This window comes from Hemicordylus capensis, chromosome 4 (assembly GCF_027244095.1).
Source record: "Hemicordylus capensis ecotype Gifberg chromosome 4, rHemCap1.1.pri, whole genome shotgun sequence".
NCBI lineage: Eukaryota > Metazoa > Chordata > Lepidosauria > Squamata > Cordylidae > Hemicordylus > Hemicordylus capensis.
In genome coordinates, this window is record NC_069660.1 from 271,837,595 (window position 1) to 271,862,861 (window position 25,267).

At 42.7% G+C, this 25,267-nt stretch overlaps 1 protein-coding gene across 10 annotated transcripts in view; it reads right to left on the minus strand.

The window, feature by feature from the left end:
• Positions 1-2,925: 2,925 nt before the first annotated feature.
• The window catches only part of LOC128322653 (uncharacterized), a 42,611-nt gene continuing 20,269 nt past the window's right edge, over positions 2,926-25,267 (minus strand). For 5 of the 10 annotated variants that reach the window (XR_008305850.1, XR_008305852.1, XR_008305849.1 and 2 more), the window contains 4 exons: positions 9,060-9,209; positions 7,449-7,528; positions 6,229-6,322; positions 2,926-3,376 (listed from right to left, as the gene is read on the minus strand). Coding sequence is in view for 4 of the 10 variants with exons in the window: in XM_053244341.1 (XP_053100316.1) it covers positions 3,246-3,376; positions 6,229-6,322; positions 7,449-7,528; positions 9,060-9,209 (455 nt within the window). In the remaining 6 variants the exon portion in view is untranslated. Of the gene's footprint in view, positions 3,377-6,228; positions 6,323-7,283; positions 7,529-9,059; positions 9,210-25,267 lie in introns of all 10 variants that reach the window. The other 5 variants (XM_053244339.1, XM_053244340.1, XM_053244342.1 and 2 more) reach the window with 3 other exon arrangements.

A 25,267-nucleotide genomic window follows, 5' to 3' on the forward strand; every position in this document is an offset into this window, starting at 1 on the left:
TCCTGAAGGATTTATGAAGCGTTCCTTTAAGGATGGGGTGTCCTGTGCTGGTTTGAAAATGCTACAGACAATGTACGCCCAAAACTTCTATATCATAAACAGCACAATTAGAGGTGATTATCCGGCGGAGTATACTTTCTGGTCAGCTGTGGGAGCTTCAACTATTGATTATCTGTGGCTCAGCATTGAACTTTTAAGTTTGATTGAAATTTTCATAGTCGCACCTAGACCAGACAGTGATCATTTACCCCTTGAATTAACTTTGAGGGCTCAGACAGAGATCCAAAGATATCCCTTCCCTGAGTTTAATGATGAGTCCCTAGAGGTACTCGCTGCCAGAGTGGGGTGGTTCGCAGTAGTGAGGGAGCGGGTCACAGAATTTTTAAATACTGATATTTTATTGAACCTGAAGGAACAAATTTTGAAGGGAACTGATGTAAAAAGTGCCTTTTACCAGATAATCGGTCTTCTGTGCAATAATCTTTGTTATCCTCCTAAGGCCAATTTGGACACACACCCCTCCATACACAAACCTTGGTTTGATGAGGAATGCCTAAATTTTAAAAAGAAGCTGTATTTAGAATATAATAAATATTGGACGACTCCCTATAAGCTCCCTATAAGTATATTGGACGACTCCCTATAATGTTCACCCTATAAGTGGCGTTCTTATACAACTTAAGAGGGAATATTAAAGATTAATTAAGTGGGGAAAAGTTGAAGCTGATGCAGCGGATTGGGCACGATTGATTTCAGCTGCCCAATTAAAGAATCATTCACTGTTCTGGCATTTAATTGCCAGATATCTGGGCAAGGATATTCCGAGAGTGGATTCCATTCCTAGAGTGGAATCCCTGCATGGGTTTGGGAACAACATTTTACTAAGCTATATGCAGCTTCCGGAAATTCCTATGAAGTAATGGGCAACTTAGAGAGCGTTCCTCACTGGCCGCCTGTTTCAGAAGCCGAAATAGCCTCCCTGTTGAACCAGTCTAAATCTGGTACAGCCCTGAGTTCAGATTATATCACCATAGAGTGTTTAAAGGAAAACAGTGATTGGTGGATACCAGTCCTGGCAGCCCTTTTTTCTTTTGCTGATCGAACAGCCCAGATCCCTGAGAACTGGGGACTTGCCATCGTTATTCCCATTTATAAGAAGGGTCCCAAAGATCAACCAGCTAATTTTCGTCCTATTAGCCTACTGAGTGTCATTGGAAAGCTGTATGCCAGGCACCTATTGGGGCACTTCATGGAATGGCTTGATGTCAATCAAATCCTGGCAGATGAGCAAAATGGGTTCAGGGCAGGTAGATCCACCACGGACTCAATAACTGTCCTTCAAATATCTCGCTGAAAAATACACAGGGAAATCCCCAGGGGCACTCTATACTGCTTTTATTGACTTCAAACAAGCATTTGATCAGATTTCTAGGAGCAAATTATGGGAGAGGCTCGCCCAAACAAATATCGACAGGAGACTTCTCTTGCTGATGGCTAAATTACATGAAAACACCACCCTCAAAGTAAGGCTAAACAGGAAAGGCCAGGCGACTAATCCAATTCCAACCAGGACTGGTGTCAGGCAAGGGTGTATTTTGGCCCTGGCATTATTTAATTTTTATATCAACCCCCTTGTGGAACGTATGAGGAAATTGGACTTTCACCCACCCAAATTAGCTCAAAAACATATTAATGTGCTATTGTACGCTGCTGCTGCTGCGTTGATTTCTAGGACAAGGGTTGGACTTAAGCGAATTTTAAAAGAGCTGGCCAATTTTTGCAATGACCACGAACTGTCTTTGAATTATGATAAAACCAAAATCATGGTCTTTGTGGCTAGACCTAGGACGCTTATGTGGATACTTAATGGGCATACTTTAGAGCAGACCAGACAATTTAAATATCTTGGAGTTGAGTTACAGTCCAATAGAAGCACTACAGCACATAGGGATTATGTTATTGCCAACGCCCAGAAAGCAGCCTCAGCAATTTGCTCCTTCCACCTAAAGAAACGAGCTGACTCATTGCAAGTACCTTTAGAGCTTTTCAAGGCCAAGGCTCTTGCCTTGCTCCTAGTGGGAGGCACGCTAGGGAACAAAACTAATTATCAGAAGTTGGAGCCGGTCCAGTCTAAGTTTATTAGGTCTCTTCTTAGACTACCTTGCTCAGTTTCAAATGCTGCTATTAGGCTCGGGATCGGGTGGCCATCTGTAGAAGTGAGACTCTGGAAAATGGTTTGCTCTTATTGGCTTAATCTGATTTTTTACCCTATGGGCATTGCTCCTTTGATATTGGAGGATGGCTTTATGACCCACTGGAAAAATGATATTAATGCAATGTTAGTGTCCTTGGGTTTCCCCCCGCCCCGATTAGAACTCTGGGCCACAGCAAGGTCAAAATGGCCCATAACTCAACATATTTGGGATATGACGAAGCAGGGGGATGTTGCCCAAATAGGCTCTGGCCTATTCCTAGGAGATCAAATCAGTAGTCATTCCCCTGCTAAATATTTACTTAGGATCTCCAACAGAGATCATCGTAGGGCTCTTTCAGCGGCTAGACTTAATGCCCTTCATATGGTGGTATTGGAAAGATGCTTCAGGAAGGTGCCCTATGATTAAAGATTATGCCCCTGCCAGAACAGTGAACTGGAGACTAGGGAATATCTGATGCTGAAATGTAGATTTTATACTGAATTAAGGGGAAAGCTTCTCTCCCTTCTATTAATTCATTACAATTCTAATTGCCCTTCTGATGGGGACAAGGTCCTTTTTCTGTTTACTACTAAGTCAGAGTACGTTTACAGGAGGGTAGCAAAAAATTTTTTCATAGCAAGCAAGATTTGGTTTAGCGTGATTGAGGCACGAGATGCCAGGCTGTGCATTTCAGATTAACCGGTTTCATTTGAATGAAATTAGTCATGTATACGGTTTTATATATTTTATTGTTGTTGTTGTTTCTTTTTCTTGTATTTATGCTGGCCTTGGGCTGAAATAAACAAATACACACATACACCAAATAATATGCATTCATTGTACAAATTATCATTGATTGATACCATTGTATATGGCTTTGAGGATGGCAACATTTGTGGTTAACAAAATAAGGCTTTAGGTGCAGCATTTCTTTGAATGTAATTCTGAAAATTAAATATTGTTCCTTATTGAATGATGAGGAGCAGCACATTAGTATTTTTATTAACATTTTGTGATCATTTCTCTTCTTTTCAGTCCCTTGGGTTATGCCTATTCAATCCACAGTCTGCTTAGGTTCTTCATCCTCCAGGCTACTGTCATAGGGAAGAACATGAATCTGTTAGAGTCTAAATGATGGGCTGTATTCTTTGCAGTGGATCTCTTCCAGAAAGTAAATTGTGCTGTGAATAATAAAATGTCATAATGTCAATCCTTTTTCTGATTTCCAGAGTTCAGGGAATAATGATGACAAGGGTATAATGACAAGTGCATGATTATGACAGGAGCATAATGATGGTCTTCATCTATTTTTAGGCAAGCATTGTTACTGAACTCATTGAGATAGATTCACACACACCTGTAGGAAGTAATATGCCTACTGAAGCCATGCCATGCACTGATCACTTTGGCCAGGTTCATATATTGCATTTCTTATGGTGAAGGGATAACACAACAATAGCCATACAGTTACACTGATGAGCTCCAGGTCTTTTTGGGGGTAGGGTTGCATAGACTTAAAATCAAAAATTCTGGTCTAGATGTGGAACCAGGAAGTAGAACCTGGTTTTTGCAGGATGGAGCCCACTGATTTTGGGTTGGTCTGTTATTGGAGCCTGGCACAAATGCTACCTATTCACATAAAGTGTACAAATAAAAAAAGACAGAGAGGTGAAGAAACAGTCTTGCTCTTTGCTTATTTTGGCAAATGGTCTGGAAGCAAGAAAAGCTCATCCGCATTAGGGATGTCATGGGTCCCTGCAAGAACTAGGAGACATCTCTCTTGATTTGGGGAAAAAGTTAGTTAGCCACTTGTAGACTTACTAAGGGTGGAGAGGAGAGCTGGTCTTGTGGTAGCAAGCATGACTTTTCCCCATAGCTAAGCAGAGTCTGCCCTGGTTGCATATGAATGTGAGACTTGATGTGTGAGCACTGCAAGATATTCCCCTCAGGGGATAAAGCCGCTCTGGGAAGAGCAGAAGGTTTCAAGTTCCCTCCCTGGCTTCTCCAAGATAGGGCTGAGAGAGATGCCTGCCTGCAACCTTGGAGAAGCCGCTGCCAGTCTGTGAAGACAATACTGAGCTAGATAGACCAATGGTCTGACTCAGTATATGGCAGTTTCCTATGTTCCTATGGGTTCATAAGGCTACCCAAAAGTTAGTAAACAGGGAACCAGAGATGTGTCTTGTGAACCTGCCCAAACCTTGTTATTGAGATCCTTCTTCCATCCAGCTTCCAATCTAGATGACAAGCATTGGGCAAAAGTTGGGAGAAAGTCCATTGGAAGTCAGTAATACCGAATGGTAATTGGACTTGTGTGGGTTCTCATGACACACCCACCTAAAGCACATTCTCATTGGGAACCACTTGTCCCCAGCTTACACACTTTCAGGAGCTTGTGTGAACCTGCCTGAAGTCTTATTCCCTGTACTTACTTAGCAGGCTGAGCATGGCAGGATAGGCTCTTTCAACTGTAATTTGGTCCTGGCAGAGGTGAGGGAGCAGTAGTTGTGCAACAGTCTATTTTAAAAATGTGCAAAGCCTGTGGTATTAAAAATACCACAGGTAGGGTACTCCTTTTCTTTTCTTTTCTTTTCTTTTCTCCCCCCACCCCCTTTCCTGCTGGAAGTCTTGAGAAAGGTACAAGCTATTCTGGAACTGTAGTCCATTGCAGAAATGGCTCACATGTTTCCTGTAACTTCCAGGAGGAAGTAAAAACACCTCACTGGGCTGTGGCTCTTTTTAAAAGAAACTGCCATGCAACGGCTACTTCCTCATCGCCACCAAAGTACAGCCTGCCTTGGGCAGCTCTGTCCATTTCCATCCCATGGGTAGTGGTAGTGGTGTGAGCTTGTTTGAACCCACAAACCCCTGTGAGAAGTTGAAGGATCCAAGTCGCATTTAAACTCACACTCTTGAGACTCTCAAGCCTTGTTTGCAAACTTGAACTGACTTGAACCTGTTTCACTGATATTCCTTACTCATGCCATTTCCACCTAGTCTATTGTAAACTGGTTTTTGACTCCTGTCAAACATTAGGTTCCACTTGAGTAAATTTGTAGAAGTAGCTATATATTTGTATCATCGCTTCTTAGGCTTTGAAGAAGATATTAAAGTTCTTCTCATGATCGATAAGAAAAGCTTCTTGGCGTTCTGCTGGAAGAGCCGATTTGCCTGACTCTTCCCGCAGATGAGCACTCACTCATTGTTGGGCGGGTGGATTGGCCACCCAGATAAGTGGTGGTTCTCCTGCGGCTCTCCCACGCCTTGCTGTGCCTCTCCCAGAGCTCTGGGAGTTGGGTGCAGGGAAGCACAGCCGCACGAAACCCCCACCCCCAGAGCCCAAATAATGCATTGTGCAAGTGCGCAGTGCATTGCTGGGATCCTTCCTCCCCCATGTGTGCCTGCTAAGGCTTCAAGCATCCACGGCAGACACACAATCAATTAAATGTGGTTAAGGGAGCACTCACTCCCTTAACCTCATTTAATTAGGAGGCTACATAGGAGGGTTTGCCACCATGTAGCCACTGGGATCAGCTGTGATCCTGGTGGTTCACACAAGCATGCAAAGCCAGGATGGGCTCCCTTAGCCTGGTTTTGCATGCTCATGTGAATAGCCTCATTTTCTCCTTTTTTTTAATGGTCTAAACCCTAGAAGACAAAAATCAATAATAATCCATGAACATCTAGCCATTTTCAATGTACTTTTGTTGGAAATGGTGTTCCTGGGACTATAGACTTGCTGCTGAAATAAGGAGCATGAGACTATAATATATAAAATGCATTAGAATAGCTCATCTAATATTGCTTGGAACTGTCAACAATTTAAATAGCATCTGGATTTTTTGTTTTACTTCTTATAGTTTCTCTGCCAGTGCTGTAGTGTACAAGTGGGAGCAGATAAGGTGTTTGGGAATATGTTTTCCTCTCAGTGAAGTTCCAGAAAAGACCAGATCATTAAATCCATTTTTTGGATCAGCTGAAAATGAATGCTGATTGAAATATACAACAAATCGCAACTGAAAGGATATTCTACCTGTTCCTCCAAATGACCAATTTTGATCAGTCCTCAATTGATTTAGAATGATAGCAGCCTGAGTTAGGATTTCCTCTTGCAATTCTTTCTGTGACTTGTAAAAATGAAAAATATTTTTAAAATAAATATATAGTACATAGAAGACTTCACTTTGTAGCAGATTAATAATGAGAAACACTCTCAATAGTTCAGAGTGTACATATTCTGTAAAGCAAGACAACTACCAGGCAGAGAAATGGGGATAACTCCTCCCCCCCAATTTATATCCTGCCTTTCCTCATTGAAGCTTAGGGCAGCATACATGCAGTTATTCCACCCCACCCCCCACCCCGCACGCGCACACACACAAAGGTAAATTAGGCTGACGGAGAATGCCTGGCTCAAGATGATCCAGTGAAGTTCGTGCTGAGCAGGGATTTGAACTCAAGTCTCCCTGGTCTAACGCTATCCACTACAACACACTGGCTTTCTGTTACATGGACTAAAATATTAGGAAAGATAGGTTTCTTCACTTAAAATGAGCTGTATGAAAGAGAAATAAAACAATGATAATTTGACATTTCTTGGAAGGAGGGCAATATAATTGCAAAACCAAGAGGAAATGAATCCTGGAGCTATTTTTGAAGAAATAATCCCAGCAATTCACACCCAATAGCCTGCATCTAGACTATATTACCATTACTTAGAGCAGAAATTGTCCATGTCACTAATGCAAAGTTGTGTAAATAATAGTGATATGACACATACTTTTATGATTACTGCTGCCTATGCTAGGCAGAAGAGGGGGCGGAAACATCATGGAGGCTCCAATCCTATATCCTCTAACTTGGGAACAAGTCTTAATGAAAACTGTGGTACTTACTCCCAAGTAAATATGGATAGGATTGCTCATTGGCTCTTCTTCAGCAGCATCTACCAGCTGGCAAATGACTGCTAGTAAAAATGCTCAGTCCTTCACCCCACTCCACCCTCTGCCTTTAGCAGGTTGTAATCAGATAGACAAGCCAATACCGAACAGTATAATTTTGAGCCACTAGAATATCAGAGAGGTTTACTTTGAATTAGGTAAATCACAGCAGTGCTATGATAATTTTAGAATTGGTACTATGGTATTTCCACTTTACTAGCACTTTGCCTTCATGTTTGAAATATATCCAGAGCAGTCTAATTGGCTTCTTAAGATCCTGGTACTTGTGAATTACAAAAGAAATCTCCATTACTGTGATGTAATTGCATTCCTCTTTTTTATTATAAGTAATCACTCTGAGGGACAGTATTCTCGTGTGCTTTCTTCCCCTCCCTAAAAGAAAAAGAATTTGGTTTTTATTTATTTAGATTGTTAAGAATAAAAAATAGACATAGACTAAATTCAAGCAAGCAAACAACACTTTTCTTATTTTGCTCAGATGCATCAGCATATAGGAAGAAAGCACTGAAATATTTTTCATTGTAATTCTGTATGCAGCATGAGAACAAAGGGATTCTGAAATTGATATGTGGTGACTCTAAGTGGGTTTATATGTATTCTGTTCACTGTATTTTAAGCAAGTGTCACATTCATTATGTCTAGCTAAGCTCCTTTATGTAGCTGACCTTTGTACCACTGGCCTTACTGAGTAGTGAAGCAATATCAAAACTGAGTGTGCACATTTAGCAGGTCCCTGCCCCTGGGAGTGTGTATTCAGTCTGGCCAACACCATTGCCACGCCTTTTGAAACACTCCCTTCCAGTGTAATCTCGACAGTCTTTATTTTCTGGAATTCTAGCCCTGTATGAGGATTCTGCCTCTTGAAGGGTAAACATTTTGTGAAATGTAGCCCTTTCTGTTTCTCATCAAATACAAGGAACTAGACATCAGTGGCCACTGATATGATTGGTGCATAAAAGTATCCCTCACTTCATATACTGTTTCTAAGTCTTGTATATTTTCCCCATCAAAATTATTATTTTATTTTTTTCATAGCTACTGCACTCTTTGTCTGTACTCAAATAAACCACCCTGAGCCATTTTTGGAAGGGCAGTATATACAGTAAATCAAATACATACATACATACTGTCTCAGAGTTAGAATGTTTGTGAACATTTTGTGTCATGACAGCAGCTAAGAAAATATTTGCAGACAGACTATAAGTAGGAACTAATTTAGTCTATTTAGGATTATGGAGAAATGGTCAGCAATACCACATTCAGCAATAACCAGTTCTTGGCCCTTACAATATAGGGGCTTACCCATTAAGCAGCTGAGATCACATTGCACCCTTAATAAGTGTGGTAAACCAAGTAGCATTAGATATGTGAAACCTAAGTTTAGGGGCCAAATGATACATTTTCAGCCAGTGCTCCCTTCCAAATTTAAGCAAGACAAGGTGGCCATCATAGATATATTTAATTGGCAGATTTTAAAGGAGAATTTGTGTCTTTGAAAAGACAAATAATATTTAGCTACTGTTTAAAGTATTTAAAGTTTAAAGTATTTCTGTGAGTATATAGTCTTGAAATAGAAAATATAGTGTGGTCTATGTGACTTATTGAACATTTTCAAGGCAATTAAAATTTAAAGTGGAAGAGAATTTGAATGCAATATCTATGAAATATATAATGCCTTGTATTTCAAGAGGTTTTTTGATTGGTTTGACATTACAGAATTATTTGAAATAGGGCTCTCACAGTGAATAGAAATGCTGTGAATCGGAGAGAAAGGTTGTATAATTTATAAACTCTACTTAATAAAGCATATGTTAAGTACGGCTCTGTGTAGAAGAGTCCTTTAAGGTTATTTATAGTTTGATTTATTATATTAGAGTTCTTCTTAATAATAGAGTTATCTTACCTTTGTAATTGGGTCCATCAGTTAAGATTAGAGAGGATGTTTTACGTGTCTGAGAGAAGATGGTGAGACGACTATGAATCTGACTAGCAAATAGCAGGGTGGGATGGAAATCAATAAAGTTGAGCTTCAATTCTTTAAAACATGAATGATCTGTAACACAAATTATACAAGAGTCATGTCCAGTATTCTTGCCAAGATGGATGCACAAGTGGCTTGACCAAAGCATAGCACCTAACTTGGAACTGAGTGGCTATTACTTAACAGTTATTGGTTATTTATTATTGCTTTTATTAGGACATTTTAATTTCCCTTTACATTTGTATTTTTACTTTACTTTCCATTTCCAGTTAGATATTCTTCTAGGGGTGATTTCAAGATGGACAAGAATTGATGGCTGCTTATCATCTTACTGTACAAGTGACTGGTGGTCATCTGAAACGATCAATCATGCAATGAAGACAGGCCTAGCTCTAGAAGAACTAGTCTGGGGAGCAAAGGTGTGGCAAAGCACATTATTAGGGAAGCAAGGATTTTGCTACACATTAAGGTTGTTGTCACGACCTGCTCTACCCAGGTTAGGGCAACCCTACCTGGGTAGAGCCAGTTGTGAGAAGCGCTGAGATCTGTTCCAATCCCAGTGCTCCATGACCAGGTAGTCCGGGTTTTTAACCCAGGCTAATAGTAGGGTAGAAGGACACGAGCGCAGTAAGTGAGTTTCAATCTGTGCCAGTCTATAGATGCCTCTCCCAACATCTTAATGGATGCAGCAACCATATGGTATGATTCTAAGCCACACATTGCTGCCAATTTGAAATTCGTCTGACCTCATGACATATGAATTTTGTATAATTTTACAAATCAAGATATATGCTGATTATATCTGGTAGGTTCTTAAGTTTTCATAATTCTCAATTTTTAGCTTTTAAAATAACTTTTAATTTGAAACGTAATACTGATTGTGGTTTTTAACCTGACTTTTAACTTGTTTACTTGATTTGGTTAATTTTATTACTTTTATTGTATATTGTATCTATTTTATTGTTGTGAGCCACCCCGAGCAGTAGTGTACTGGATGGGCGGGATATAAATAGTTTAAATAAATAAATAATAAATAAGATGGATAATTGGACTGTGTGCCTGGAGGCTGATGATGAAAATTATGAATAGTAACCTTAACCATCACTTCTTTCTATATAAAGGGGCATTTATATCTGTTACTTCTTGCTCAAACATGAACACCTTTTTCTCACTGTCAGCATTTAACAAATACAACTAGTATACAACCCATGTAGGTTCTGAACTGCTCAAAAGTATTTTGCTTACATACTTGTAAGTAAGTACCTTACTAACAAAAGTAAGAGCCGGGTCTCACGATCAGTGAGACCCGGTTTTGGAGTGTGCGTGGGGAGAGAGCCCTGGGTGGCCGGATTGGCTGCCCACATGATTGCCGGCTCCGTGACGGAGCTGGCGGGGGCTGGGAAGCTCGGGGGCCACGTGGCCCCTGGAAGCTCCAGTATGCCCTGCACGCTCAGGGCATATTGGGGAGACCCCTGGAGCCGGGAGGCAGCTTTTCGCCTCCCCTCTAGGGGTCTATTCACGATCTTGAAAATCAGGTTTGCAGAGCATTTGCTCCGCAAACCTGGTTTTAGGGCAGGGGTACTTGAGCGGGTTACCTGCTCTAGAACCACCGGGCTTGCAGCTGAGGCCAGTGGTTCTCACGATTACAGAAAACCGGGCTAGCGGAGGCTAGCCCGATTTTCTGCAACCGTGAGAATAGCCCCTAAAAATCCAGCACAGCATTAAGGGGGGTGGAACAGGACATGCACCCTCAGATAAATTACTTGCAGAGAAATTACTTATCCTCTATAAGTAATTGTACAGGAAGCAACTTTAACTGAGAAACAAGAGTTTGATATTTATTACTAACTGAAACAAAGGCTAAGAAAACAATAAACAGACTAACAGTCTCTTATGCAGTGAGAGGTAGAACCTCTCAGTTTGAATTCAGGACAGCAAGAACAAAGCAGACAAACTGTGACTCCACCACCAAGCCAGTACATAGAGACAAAATATACAGACAAGCATGTCTAGTAAAAGAACTGAGACAATGTTATGGAAAAATCCCAATATGACTTCCATCTGTTTTCCTGGACACAGAGGTCATCAAACTACCTTTTTGGGGGGTAATGTTTCCTCTTTCTTGTCTTTATTTTGTTCAGTATATACCCCCTTACGCCCTGTTCAATATAACCCACTTACTCCTACACCTAGTCTCAATTCCCCTTTACTAGTTACATTAAACATTGTTATGTTATGGCAGGGCTACCCAACTTTGGCCCTCCTGCAGATGTTGATCTACAACTCCCATAATCCCTGGCTATTAACCACTGTGGCTGGGGATTATGGGGATGTATTCCAAAAAACAATGGTGGTGGTGGGGGGGCTAAGTTGAACAGGTCTGTGTTATGGTAACCTCTAGATATAGATAAATTGTGGATATAAAATTAACGTTGAATACTGGGAGGGATGTCCTATATGCCATAAAGTAGGTGTGTGTGAACTGGCTCGAAATTGAGCCAATTCATACTTGAACCAGCTCGGTTCAAAGGTTCAACCTCAAATCAAACCAGATTTGGTTCAGTTCTAGGTTGAGCCAAACTGGCTGGGCTGGCTTGGGCCCAGTGTGAAGCCCTTACTGCAGTAAGAATAGTTTAAAAGCGTTACTCACAGCAGCCATGGGGGAGGGGGGGAGGGAGGGAGCAGAGCAGTGGCAGTGGATGTGGCACACACATCCTCCGGCGGCTGCCGCAGCTGCTGTAACTAACCCTTTAAAACCCTTTTTACAGCAAAGTAGGAGCTTTGAACCAGGCCCAAACTGGTTTGAATTTAAACCAAGCTGGGGGCCCAGTTCTGGGGGGCAGTGCCAAGCCGGTCAAGTTTGAATCCAATTGCTGTGCTGGGGATGGGTAGGGCCAGTTGCTCTCCCCCTGATAGATAAATTATTATCTTAATAAACTAAAATAAGTTGTATTTTTATAGCTCCATGCTTAGACTATTTGGCTTAGACTAAACCCACTGGCTGGCAGTAGGTTTCTTGGCAAAATACAAAGTGCTGGTTATAACTTATAAAGCCCTAAATGGCTTAGGCCCTGGGTATCTAAGAGAATGTCTTCTTCATTATGAGCCCCACCACCCATTGAGGTCATCCGGAGAGGTCCGTCTCCAGTTGCCGCCAGCTTGCCTGGTGGCCACACGGGAACAAGCTTTCTCGGTTGCTGCCCCGAGACTGTGGAATGCACTCCCCACTGAGATACAATCCTCCCCATCTCTGACAATTTTTAAAAAGCATTTGAAAACCCACCTCTTCACCCGAGCTTTTTCAGTTCTTTAAAAATTTCAAGGTTTTAATTTGGAGATGATTATTAAATTGTTAAATTGGTTTAACTTTTTGTATATATTTTACTGTTTTATACTATTTTTAACTGCCCAGAGATGGGGCGGTGTACAAATCTGATAGATAGATAGATAGATAGATAGATAGATAGATAGATAGATAGATAGATAGATAGATATTTAGATTAATAAATGTTGGGCTTTTTGTGAATTGATAACTGAAATGTTTGTGATACAAATGCTCCAAAACATGTTTAAAAAGCAAAGAAAATGACACTGGAGAGGAGGACTAAGGCTAGTAGAATTATTAAACTATCTTTTGTGGGAGGGAGGATTATATGACAATTTCATACACTTAAGTGAACCTATAAGCACATCTCATAGGAGTAAACTGTTTATTTCCATTGTATATTGTATTACAGGGAATCAATATTTTGTGGAAGTCATGTAAGCCAAGGATTATGCCTTGGATCATAAACTTGTAGAGAATTTGTAGCCTTGTTGCTGTTGTGTTCAGCTATGTAAGATAAATTTAGCTATAATGCTTTCAGAGCTTGCATATGAAATCCATAAGGGTAAAGGATGATTTTTCACTTCAGCTTTTGTAGTAACTAAAGAAACATATTGGTGCTAATTTTCCTCCAGAGTCTTCAGTTTGAACCTGTCACTTGCTTTTCAGTGTACAACCATGTATATTGCCACTCATGGGTAATAAGTAGCAGCCACAATAATAAGTAATTATCAGTGCACTTCTAGCAGGTGAAATGGATGGTCCATCGAGTTTGGAATACACTCTTTGAAAATGTCTCATTTTGAATTTTTCAGGACTTCATTACATCAGAGATCACACTGAAGATAAAGGACATCTTTCCCAGTTGTTTATTCCCAGTCTCCTACAGCTTGTTCACCATCTTCTTTATATGAAATAAATTTGCCTGGGCCATAAATGACCCACGTACATGCACAGCGCCCCCAAAATGGCTGCTGTGCATGCAAACAGGGCTGAAACAGCCCTGAAACGGGCCGGCACAGCCACTGGAAACTAGGGGGAGGCCATCAGGGAGAGGGATTGCTGATGCCCTTTTGCGCTTTTGGTTTTCCTGTTTCCAGCTGCTTGCTCTGGAGGCAGGCATGGAATCAGTGCCCCTCCCACCGGAACTGTGGTTGTGTGGCACAGCAAGGTCAATCACTTCCTTCTTGCCATATTGGCTTCTTCAATTCGTGCTGCATAATCTAAAGCTTTGGGGCAATTTTGGACTTTCTCCACTGCATCTGGTTCTGGTGAGAGTGTTTGTTTGTTTGGAATTCCTTGGGGTTTGTCATGTCACTCCCTCTTGCAGTGGCTGGCAGCAAAATCTTTCTTCCTTAAGGCATGTGGGCAGCCAGACCCATGCACAGATTTTAAGGTTTGCAGAGCCGTTCAAAGTTGGGCCAGGGTAGCAGGTAAGTCCACATATGCTAGATTGCCTGCTCAGGTCCCTGTGCTTATTTGAATACTTACTGCCTTGCCCCTAATTTGTTCTTTTGATTTAGAAGTCTGCCTTTTCTGAGTCACTTTCATGCTGCTGTTTTTTTTTTTTTTTTTTTTTGCAGCTTTTCATATAAGTGAGCTCTTGCCTTGGTCCAAGTTTGACTTTTCTAACCATTATTTGTTGTTCCAAGATATTTCAGTGCAGGACTCTATAGTTTATTTGCAATTACATTTTCCCAAGATGGAACAGTTGGGTAAGGGAGCTGGGATTCAGTTGAGGGGTGGCATTGTGCAGGGTATATGCTCCCTTGTAGCAGTAACTGACTACTTGGGGAGGAAGCCTACCAGTGTTGGTCCATTTTTAATCCATCAGGACTGTACCCTGCTGACGCAGTTCCAATTCTAGTTCATATTCAAGAAGGCACTCAGCTTTGCTGGTTTTCTTGCAGGTGGTTTTAGCCCACATTCTTTTCACATAGGTGCTGCTTCTGTTGCAGCATCTGACGGCACCTTGGTTGAGGACATAAAGCAGATTGGGCACTGATCTTCAGATGCATTCCGACTCTATGTCCGAAAGGGCCTGTTCTAAAGCATCAAGTTAATAATCGCTTTTGTTTTCTTGTATAGGTGCAGCTGCCAGTGGGGACCACATATAGATGTGGATCATCAGTCATAGCAATCCTTACTGGGCATCCTACAGCTGCCAGGATCCACAGCTTGGGCTCAGGTCTCACTCTGACATTCATTGGGCTTTCTGCAGAGTGATGTTATGGAGGGACCTGGTGCTGGCAGTCCAATCCTTAAACTGAGTGTACCAGCCATCGCATTTGTTAATTATTCATCTGGGTGAGAATGACATTGCATTTGTCCCTATATTCAAGTTTATATTGTTAGTTGCCAACACAATTTGAATTGTGTCCTTCAGATCTGTCCCAGCTGCACCATCACCATGGTTGAGTATTACCTCAGCTGTGGTGGTCTGGGGCTCAGGAAGTCAGTGCACTTAATAGGTCCAAGAAAAAGATTGATTCAGAGCTGTTCAAATTGTTTCTTGGAGGGGTCGTATTTTGTTTATCCAGCCTGAGTTTACCAAAGGAAATCTGTTTGACAGGGATATGATTCCTCTTTCTCAGGAGGGTGGGAAAGCTTATGTGTGGGGTTTGACTGTGGGCATATCTGCTTTTCTATGTTTGGCGGGATGGGCCCGAGCAAGGCTCTGGGTCCACCTGTGGCAGTGGAGACTGAAGGGCAGCATGGCAATTAGCCTTGAATATTAATTTTAGGGTATTTATTGCTTGCTGCATTGTAACCTTTATTGTTAATTATTTCAGTTGGTTTAATCAGCAGACAAATGGAGCTTTGTGTCAGATTTATAGCTGTTATACAGTTTATTTGTGCAGACTCCTGGATGTCTGCACAAATTTGCACTGCCCTGGATGTTCTCTATTTCATATTGGCTGCTGTCTTTCAATCTTCTTTTGTAAAGAAAGCCTAATTGGTTGTTTATGTTATTATTAATAAAGTTATGGCCAGGATTCTGCCTTGTGCCCATTTAACACAATTTCATTTGTTTGGCCTAGCCACTTACTGTCTCAATTGCACCCTACTGCTGCTTGAAGTGAGTCATGATAGGCCAGCATTGGGTTGATTGTCTCTGCCCCTCAAGCCATTGCATTAACAGAAGTTTCAGTCTTCACATGCTCCACTTTTTCTTAAAACCTGTTAGGAAGCAGTCACACACTCCATCCCACTCTGTTATCTTCCCACCCTGTTATCTTACCTGGTTGCTTAGAAGGTGCTGTGGGGAAATTTTGCCTCCCTGCCTCATTGGCCATTGGTGGTGGTGGTGTGTGGTGGGGGGGCCTGTTTTGCCCACCACTAGGAAGGTAGCTATTTTTCTGTTTTGTTGGATGGTGGCAACTAAAGGCAGCATGTTAATTAGCCTTGGATATTAATTTTAGGATATTTTTTGTATTGCTGGCTACATTGTAACCTTTGTTGTTAATTATTTTGGTTGATTTAATCAGCAGACGCTTGTAACTTTGTGTCGGCTTTATAACTGTTATATAGTTTATTTGGCCATTTGTGGTGGTAGGGTGCTTTTGCCACCACCAGGAAGGTAGCTGTTTTTCCTGGGCAATGCAGGCTTGTACTGCCCTGAATGTTCTCCACTTCATATTGGCTGCTGTCCTTCAGTCTCCTTTGGCAAACAACACCTAATTGGTCGCTAATGTTATTATAAATCAAGTTATGGCCAGGGTTTTGCCCTGTGCTCTTTTACAACCATTTCACTTGTCTAGCCTAGTCATTTACTGACTCAATCCTCAAATACTTTCTTCTTACCATAAGCTCATGTATTTAAACAACAGCTCCTGCTAGTAGACCACTTTCAGATTTGGGCTATGGTAATTATCCAAAAATATTATTTCCAAACCAGTCCTGAGTCTGTTTCTAAGCAGAAAACTGTCAGCTACAGATGCTATCAGCAGCTTGCTTGTGCAGTTCCTGGTAGTACCCATTAAAAGGAACTTCAGGAGAAAGGCTGGGAAATACCTCCATCCAAAGCCCTAGAAATAGCCCTGTAGCTAGCAGCTTCATATGGTCATATTACTTTCATAGTCTATGAGGAATCAAAATTAGGCCATGAAGTCACTTTCACATGTGGCAATAGCTGGAATTTGGAGCTTTGTATTCAAGTGGTAAATTTATGTATGTATGTGTGTATGTATGTATTTATTTATTTGACATTTTTCCGCACTGCTCATTTCTCACATCTCTGGGCGGTTTGCAATAAGCAAAAAACCAAAAAGTTAAAACACTAGTTAAAACACTAGCCAGCTCGGAAGGGCGGTATAAAAATTGAATGAATGAATGAATAAATGAATGAATGAATGAATGAATAAATAAATAAATAAAATAATTGACGACAGAAAACTTAAAACAGTAGTTAAAACAAAATAAATGATATAGTAAAAGTTAAAACACTGCAACAATTCAATTAAAACATTACAACAATTTAATTAGAACCAATTAGTTCTGAGAAGTCTAATAAATCTTACAGTATGACAGATGATCAAAATACCTGCTGAGAAGGCATACTTACATATCATTAATAATCAGAATCAGCTAATTTAAACATGGATAATTGATCTTTCTTTTGCTCACATCTGCCAAATGGCAAGCCAACTAATACTATGGCCGCATTCGCATGTAATGTGGAATCATGGGTCCAGTGGACCCATAGTTCCGTGCCCCACCTCCCTTCACTCTCCCATCCGAATTTGGACATTCAGAAGGGCTCGCTTTCTGCAGTCAGCGAGACTGCAGAGAGGCAGGGGAGCTGGCTGTGCGGGCTTCCTTCTTGCTCGAAGGACAGCCTGCACAGCTAATCAGGCCGGAGTTGAGGGAGGAGCTTCCTCCCTCAACTTTGGTTCCAAGGCCAGCAGTCTGCGGTTCCAAATTTGGACATATTGCAGGCTGCCTGGAACCTCGTGTTGTGGTGATGAAATTCACTACAACCCTAGGGTTCAGATAGGAGTTCCAAGTTCAGATAGGTGGAGGTGGTGAGCTGTGGCTTTTCACTATCAAGCCTCCTTCATTGGACAGCTGGGAGCTCTGGAGTTACTCCTCCCCACCCTTCATTTGCTGGAAAGACCAAGTGAGCCCAGCACAGACCTGCTGCCTAATTAGGATCCTCCCTTCCCCAAGCGCCAGTTTTCACCACCTGCAGGCACTGAGTGCTCACATCAGCCCTATCCAGGGTCCTTTGTGAGAGGAAGGCCTCGGGGGGGGGGGGGGCTATTTAAGAGAAGGGCTGCAGCAGGCGGCGCAGACAGCGGTGCAGGCAGCCTGCAGGCAGCCGCTGAAGCTCGCCGGCCTTCAGTGTAGGGCTGAGGGTTGGGCTGCACTCTATTCAGTTTGACTGAGAAGTTGTAGTAGTAAGTGTGCCAGCTTTGTCACTGAGATTGGGTAATGTGTTTGGGTCTGCCTGGAGATGGGGAGACCAGGGGTGCCTTCATTGAATGTGGGGCAGCTAGTCCGGTGGTGGTGGGGAATAGAAGAAGTAACGTTGGCAGGTCAGCAGGCTGTTCCAGGGGAAAGGTAGTCAGAAATTTCCAACTGTCTTGCCAGCTTTTTGACCTCGAGGGGCATTGCAAACAACCCACATAGCCTCACCTTGCTCCTCTGCAATGCCAGGTCAGTCCAAAATAAACCAGAACTCATCCGAGATTTGATTATGGATGAAGAGGCTGACCTGGTATGTATTACTGAGACTTGGTTGGGGGAAGCTAGTGGTCCAGTTTGGTCACAGCTTCTTCCTCCAGGATATTCTGTAGAGGAGCAGGTGAGGGGATGTGGGTGGGGAGGTAGAGTGGCTGTGGTCTATAAGCATGACATTTCCCTTACCAGGGTCCCTATTAGGGTATCAGACCATATTGAATGTGTGTACTTAAGTTTGGGGACCAGGGATAGATTGGAACTTCTGTTGGTGTACTTATCACCCCACTGCCCAACTGAGTCCCTTACTGAGCTCACGGACTTGGTCGCAGGACTTGCGTTGGAGTCTCACAGACTTTTGGTGCTGGGGGACTTCAGTGTTCATTTTGGGACCAATCTGTCCAGGGCAGCTCAGGAGTTCATGGCGGCCATGACAACTATGGGGCTATCCCAAGTGGTCTCTGGACCAACGCACACTGCAGGTCACATGCTTGATTTGGTCTTTTACTCTGATCAGGGTGGTGTTCCGTGGGTGGGGACTCCTGTGATTTCCCCATTGTCATGGACGGACCACCATCTGGTTATGGTTAGGATTACAACCACTTCCCATCTCCGCAGGGGCAAGGGGACTATTAGAATGGTCCACCCGAAGAGGTTACTGGATCCAGCAGGATCCCAAGAAGACTTGGAAGGATTTAATGTTTTGCCAGTGATTCTATTGATGCCCTGGTTGAGAATTGGAATAACTTGCTCACCAGGGCAGTAGACACGATTGCTCCTAAGCGTTCCCTCTGACCGGCTTCAAAATTGGCCCCTTGGTATACGGAAGATCTACAGGGGCTGAAGCAGCAATGTAGGTGACTGGAGTGCAAGTGGAGAAAGACTCGACTCGAATCTGACAGATTATGACATAGAACACACTTAAAGATCTATGCACAGGCAATACGTGCGGCAAAGAAGTAATTCTTTTCTGCTCGTATTTCTTCTGCAAGTTCACGTCCGGTGGAGTTGTTCAGGGTTGTGAGGGGGCTAGTATCTGCCCCCCCTCTCTTGAACCAGAATTTGGAAGCATCAGTCACCCGCTGTGATGTGTTTAATGAATTTTTCGCAGACAAAATCTCTCGGATTCGGGCCAACCTAGATGGAGACTCCACAATTAATTTGATGTCTGAACTGGAGCTGTCCAACAATTCCTCTTATACAATTCAACTAGATCAATTTCAGTTTGTAACTCCTGAGGATGTGGACAAGCTGCTTGGATCGGTGAGGCCTACCACTTGTTCTCTTGATCCTTGTCCAACATGGCTTATTCTATCTAGCAGGGAGGCTGTTGTAGGTGGCTAGGTAGAAATCATATATGCTTCTCTGAGGGAGGGCAGGATGCCTCCTTGTCTTAAGGAGGCAATTATTAGACCTCTTCTAAAGAAGCCTGCGTTCGATCCCTCAGAGTTGAGCAATTATAGGCCTGTCTCCAACCTCCCATGGCTGGGCAAGGTAATTGAGAGGGTGGTGGCCTCTCAGTTCCAGGTGGTTTTGGAGGAAACTGATTATCTAGACCCATTTCAAACTGGTTTTTGGGTGGGCTATGGGGTGGACACTGCCTTGGTTGGCATGATGGAAGATCTGCAATTGAGAATTGACAGAGGAAGTGTGACTCTGTTGGTCCTTTTGGACCTCTCGGCTGCTTTCGATACTATCGACCATAGTATCCTTCTGGAGCGTCTGAGGGGGTTGGGGGTGGGAGGCACTGTTTTACAGTGGTTCCACTCCTACCTCTCAGACAGGTTCCAGATGGTGTCAATTGGAGATTGTTGCTCTTCAAAATCTGAGCTTAAGTATGGTGTCCCTCAAGGCTCCATACTCTCTCCAATGCTTTTTAACATCTACATGAAACCGCTGGGAGAGATCATCAGGGGACTTGGAGCTCGGTGTTGTCAGTATGCTGATGACACCCAGATCTACTTCTCCATGTCAACTTCTTCAGGAGCTGGCATATCCTCCCTAAATGCCTGCCTGGAAGCAGTAATGGGCTGGATGAAGGAGAATAAACTGAAGCTGAATCCAGATAAGACGGAGGTATTTATTGTGCGGGGTCAGAACTCCAGAGATGAACTTGAGCTACCTGTTCTGGATGGGGTCACACTTCCCCAAAATGAACAGGTCTGCAGTCTGGGAGTACTCCTGGATCCTCATGTCTCCTTGGTTTCTCAGGTTGAGGTGGTGGCCAGGGGTGCTTTCTGTCAGCTCCGGCTGATACGCCACTGCGTCTGTTTCTCGAGATCAATGACCTCAAAACAGTGGTACATTTGTTGGTAACCTCCAGACTTGACTTTTGTAATGCGCTCTACGTGGGGCTGCCTTTGTACATAGTCCGGAAACTTCAGTTGGTTCAGACTGCGGCAGCCAGGTTGATCTCTGGGTCATCTTGAAGAGACCACATTACTCCTTTGCTGATGGAGTTACACTGGCTGCTGATAGGTTTCCAGGCAAAATACTAAGTGCTAGTTATAACTTATAAAGCCCTAAACAGGTTAGGTCCTGGGTATTTAAGAGAGCATCTTCTTTGCTATGAACCCCACCGCCCATTGAGGTCATCTGAGGAGGTCCGTCTCCAGTTACCATCAATTCATTTGGTGGTCACACAGAGACGAGCCTTCTCAGGTGCTGCCCCGAGATTGTGGAATGTGCTCCCTGCTGAGTTACTAGATCAATTACTAGATCCTTCCTATTTCTGGCTATTTTTAAAAAACATTTGAAAACCCTTTTTTTTTAACCCAAGCCTTGTCAGGTTTTTAATTTTAAAATATTGTTTGTTAATTTTATGGTTGTAAAATTATTATATTGTTTTTAACTTTTATATGTGTTATATATTTAACTGTTTTAACTTTTATTTGTGTTTTAATTGTTGTTAGCCGCCCAGAGATGTAAGTTTGGGCGGGGTATAAATAAATAAATAAATAAATAAATAAATAAATAAATCAGAACCCTCAGTTTTGTCACCGCACCCAACTGCAATTCTTCTGATTCGGACATAACATCTGCGGAACCGCAGGCATCAACTGCCATTCCACATTACGTGTGAATGTGGCCTATATAAAGATAAATCATCTGCAAACATATCTTACATGTAAGCTGTAATTACTTCACCATTGCCTATTTTCTACTTTGCATTTTGCTCTTTACCAAGATGATCATATTGATTCCAAATCAGTTTCACCAATAAGAGGATTTTAACTATAGTTAAATGAAGCCTTCATTTTGGAAGAAGCCCTTTTCAGTCACAAGCTTATAAGTGGTAAGTGGAGGGATTACTTTCCTAGTTAGAAATTAAGTACTAATCAAAAAGTCATATGGCACTCAAACAAAATGTCAGGGTTAATAGCTTTTCTGTAGTGTAAAGTGTCTTTGCATCTTTAATGACAAGTTGTCAAGAAGTTTTCAGTGCTATATCTCATGAAACAGTGGATTGATATATTTCATTTTGGGCTTGATAGATGACTTTTATTTGGACAATTTGTACACAACTAACTCAACATCATATTAGCTTTTAGAGTTAATTTTAGCCAATTAAATACAATCCATAGAGGATGCTATTGCACAGATCTTGATTTCCTCACCATAACTTCTTTTTTAAATAGTTTGTTATAAAAGGCACTCATTATTACAGCAACTTAGCTTCATATGGAAAGATTTTATTTGCATATGCATATTTTCTGGGAAGCAGTACAACTGGGGAGACCAATCAGATTTTGAAAATCAAATATGTTACATTCTTCATAGCATACTCTTATTACCATAGAACACTGGTTAGTATACCTAACCACATTAGTCTAATGAGTAACAAGAAGAAGGCATGGCCAATAACCCTCAGGCATGGGTGTCCAGTGTGGGGGGGGGGCTTACTACCAGGTAAGTGAATATAGCTTCCCCCCACAAAAAAGGTCCTGCTGATACCCATGGGTTAAAGTCAAACATTGACTCTTAGAAAAGACAGAATTGCATACAGATTACAAGGAGTGAAGCAAAAGGATCCCCCCCCGCCGCCAAATCAGTTCCATCCAGTGATGAATGTTTGATGAGCAGCTACTTTTATATCTCTGTTCTATGCTTCTGTGTATTCTGAGAGGCTTGATTAGTTTGGAAGATACCAATGTGCCCCTCTCTTGGTTGTTATCTTTCTAAGAGCACAAATGTTTTCCATTTACTGTGTTTCCCCTGGAGGGACATCTTGTAACTTGATTCTGACCAGCAATGCCTTTTTGTAATATGATTAGCAGTGTTTGCATTAAAAAATATTCTTTCTTTGTCCTTTAAGACAAGAGAGCGATGGCTAAGTAAACAGGTTCTTGCTTTTCAGCTTCACACAAACTCATTAAATTATTGTTCGCGGAACCCATTTCTACCTTCACACTCTTCATCTTGCTGTTCCTCTATCTCCAATAACCCTCCCCTATTCCTATCATTGTTAAAAGTCTTGTGTCTTCATTATTTATGCCATCTCCATCTTCTGGAATAGACAAAGAGCCTTGCCATTTCTGCAACCAGCATTTGGTGGCTGGTTGACATCCTGATATATGCAGTACTTGCACTGCATGAAAAAACACTGGTGATGCTGAAGAATTTCTGGCTTATGCCAAATGGGTGCTCATGTGCAGGGGCACATTCTGCTGATCTCCCTTTTCCCTTGAAAGAGCCATGTGCCACTAGAAAATATGTCCCTGAGGGCAGCAGGACATCTTTTCAGGCAGCACAGGGACATCTTTTCAGCACAGGGGAAGGTGAGATTGGTAAAATGTACACACAGACACTCCATGTGATCTCTGATGCTGAATTAGTCAAATCCAGCTGCAACATGGAGTAACATATCATGTAATACCACGTGGCTCAGAGGATTCCAGAAGCAATGGAGGCGCTTACCAAGGTTTGTCACTGCTTTGCATCTAATCAGATGTGAATTGATGTGTTACTTGCCATGAGAAGAAAACATTGACACTGATGGAGATTTCCTTCCCAAGGAAAAAAGCAGTCACGGGGAAGTCCAGTACAGATCACAACTGTAGTGGAGGCAAAGAATTAAAGACTCCCTCAGCCCACACCACAATCTTGATTTGTATCAGGCCCCATGACTGCTATTTAGAGAGGGGTTGGGTTTTTTTTTTAGTACATCAGCTACAAGCATGGTATAACATGTACCATATTTTCAGGCATATACCACATATGTCATACAGTTTTTTTGTTTCCTATGAGCACACCCTCCAAAGCACACCCATTTAAGTGTATGTGGGTCATGCGGACATTTTAATATACAACTGAAATCCTGACAGCACTGGCCACTTCCTGTCTCCATTCTGCCCAACAGACTGTTTTGTAAAGACTTCCCCGGCATAGTCTGAGGTGCAAAGTAGCAGGCAGAGGTATTGTTCAAATAGTGTATGGTGTTGTCAGGCCTCAGGAGGCAGTGAAGAGCTCTCAAACCAGGGGGTGAGGGGCCCTTAATGCTCAGCAGCACTGGCCCCAAGAAGCCCTGGCTCTTCGGGAGCAAGAATGCAGGCCAGAGAGCAGTCAGCAATAGGGATGTGTATAGATGTGAATTGATTTGGTTTGAATTGGGTCGATTCTACCAATTTTACCTTGAATTGAATTACTACTGAATTCAATGATGATTCTAGGGCTTGAATCGAATAGTTTGTGATTCGAATCAAATTGATTCATGGATTTGAACAGCCATTTTGTTTACCCATTCTAATGCTTCTGATTGGTTTTCGGGCACCGAATAGTGATTGGCTGGCAATCTCCTTGCTTCTTGGTTGACTTGTAATCATTCAAATCTATGATTGGCATGGGAAATTGAGCCACCATTGGTTTGGGGGAGGAACAAGAGAGGAGTGGAGGTAGAAGGAGGCATCTGAAAATGAATATACGGGGACTCTCTGAGGCAGCCTGGCACTGGCTTTTTGGCCTTGCACTGGCTGCTGATTGCTGCCTTCTGGAGTGGATTCTTGCAGACTGCTGCTGCCTGCTCAGTGAGTTCCCCTCTCCTTTTTGCTGAAATCACTGTGCTGAATCACTGACTCTCTGAGCAGCTCAGGGCGGCAGGCACCTGGCCTGCTGCCTGCCAGCAAGCAAGACTTTTTGTGGACTGCTGAAGAGACAGAGCCTGTGCCCTGTGCCTATCCGTCTCTCCCATTTTTCCTTTCTTTTGCAATAACTGCTGTATTTTACATAGCACCAGCACTTAGTGACTTAACTAGGGGCTATGCCCCCCCCACATCTGCTGGCTTCCTCCTGCCCCCAGCTTTTATTTTTTCATGGTTTGGGGTAGTTAGGTGCCCATCCCATGACATTCAGCTAGTGTGTGCTGCTACAGAGGGACAGGAGGAAGTCATTGCACATCCCATTCCTGAACCTTCTTAGCCCGGACTGATGGCAGTGGTGGTGACCCACAGAAAGATCAAGCAACCCCACCACCACCAAAGTGGCCCAGGGCCGCTGACATCATGGTGTGGGATCACTTCAAGCTCTGTCGTGGTGACCAAACCCATGCTGTCTGCACCCACTGCAGGGCACAGATCAGTATCACCATCGTCTTGGGACGAGGGTGATGTGGTAGTACCTGCAAAGGCATTGCTCCTACTGACAGCAGTAGGCCTAGCGTACCCTTGACTAACAGCAGCAAGGCAGCTGCTCCTGCTCCCAAGCAGGAAAAGCTGACTGCGTGGTGGGTGCAGTCATTGGACAAGTGGTCTGATCGCCCCAAACCACATCTGATATCCCAGGCCATTGAGGAGATAATGCATTTGGACAAGCAACCATTTCAGAAGGTGGAGAATGCCAGTTTCTATCTGCTGCTCCAGCTGCTTGCTCCCAAATACAAGATCCCCTCATGCTCCACCTTCAGCAGGCAGGTGGTGCTCTCTCTGTACTAGGTGTTCAGGGAGGCTGTGTTGGGACTGCTGCATGCAGCAGGGCTCGACACCAGTGTGCATTTCACTGCTGATTTGTGGACCAGTCACAGTGGACTGCAGACTGCTTTCCTTACCCTAACTGGTCACTGGTGGGGGCAGGAGATAGAGGGGACATCTGGCACTGCTAGCATGGACATCATCTCCCATGGAGTGAATCCCCA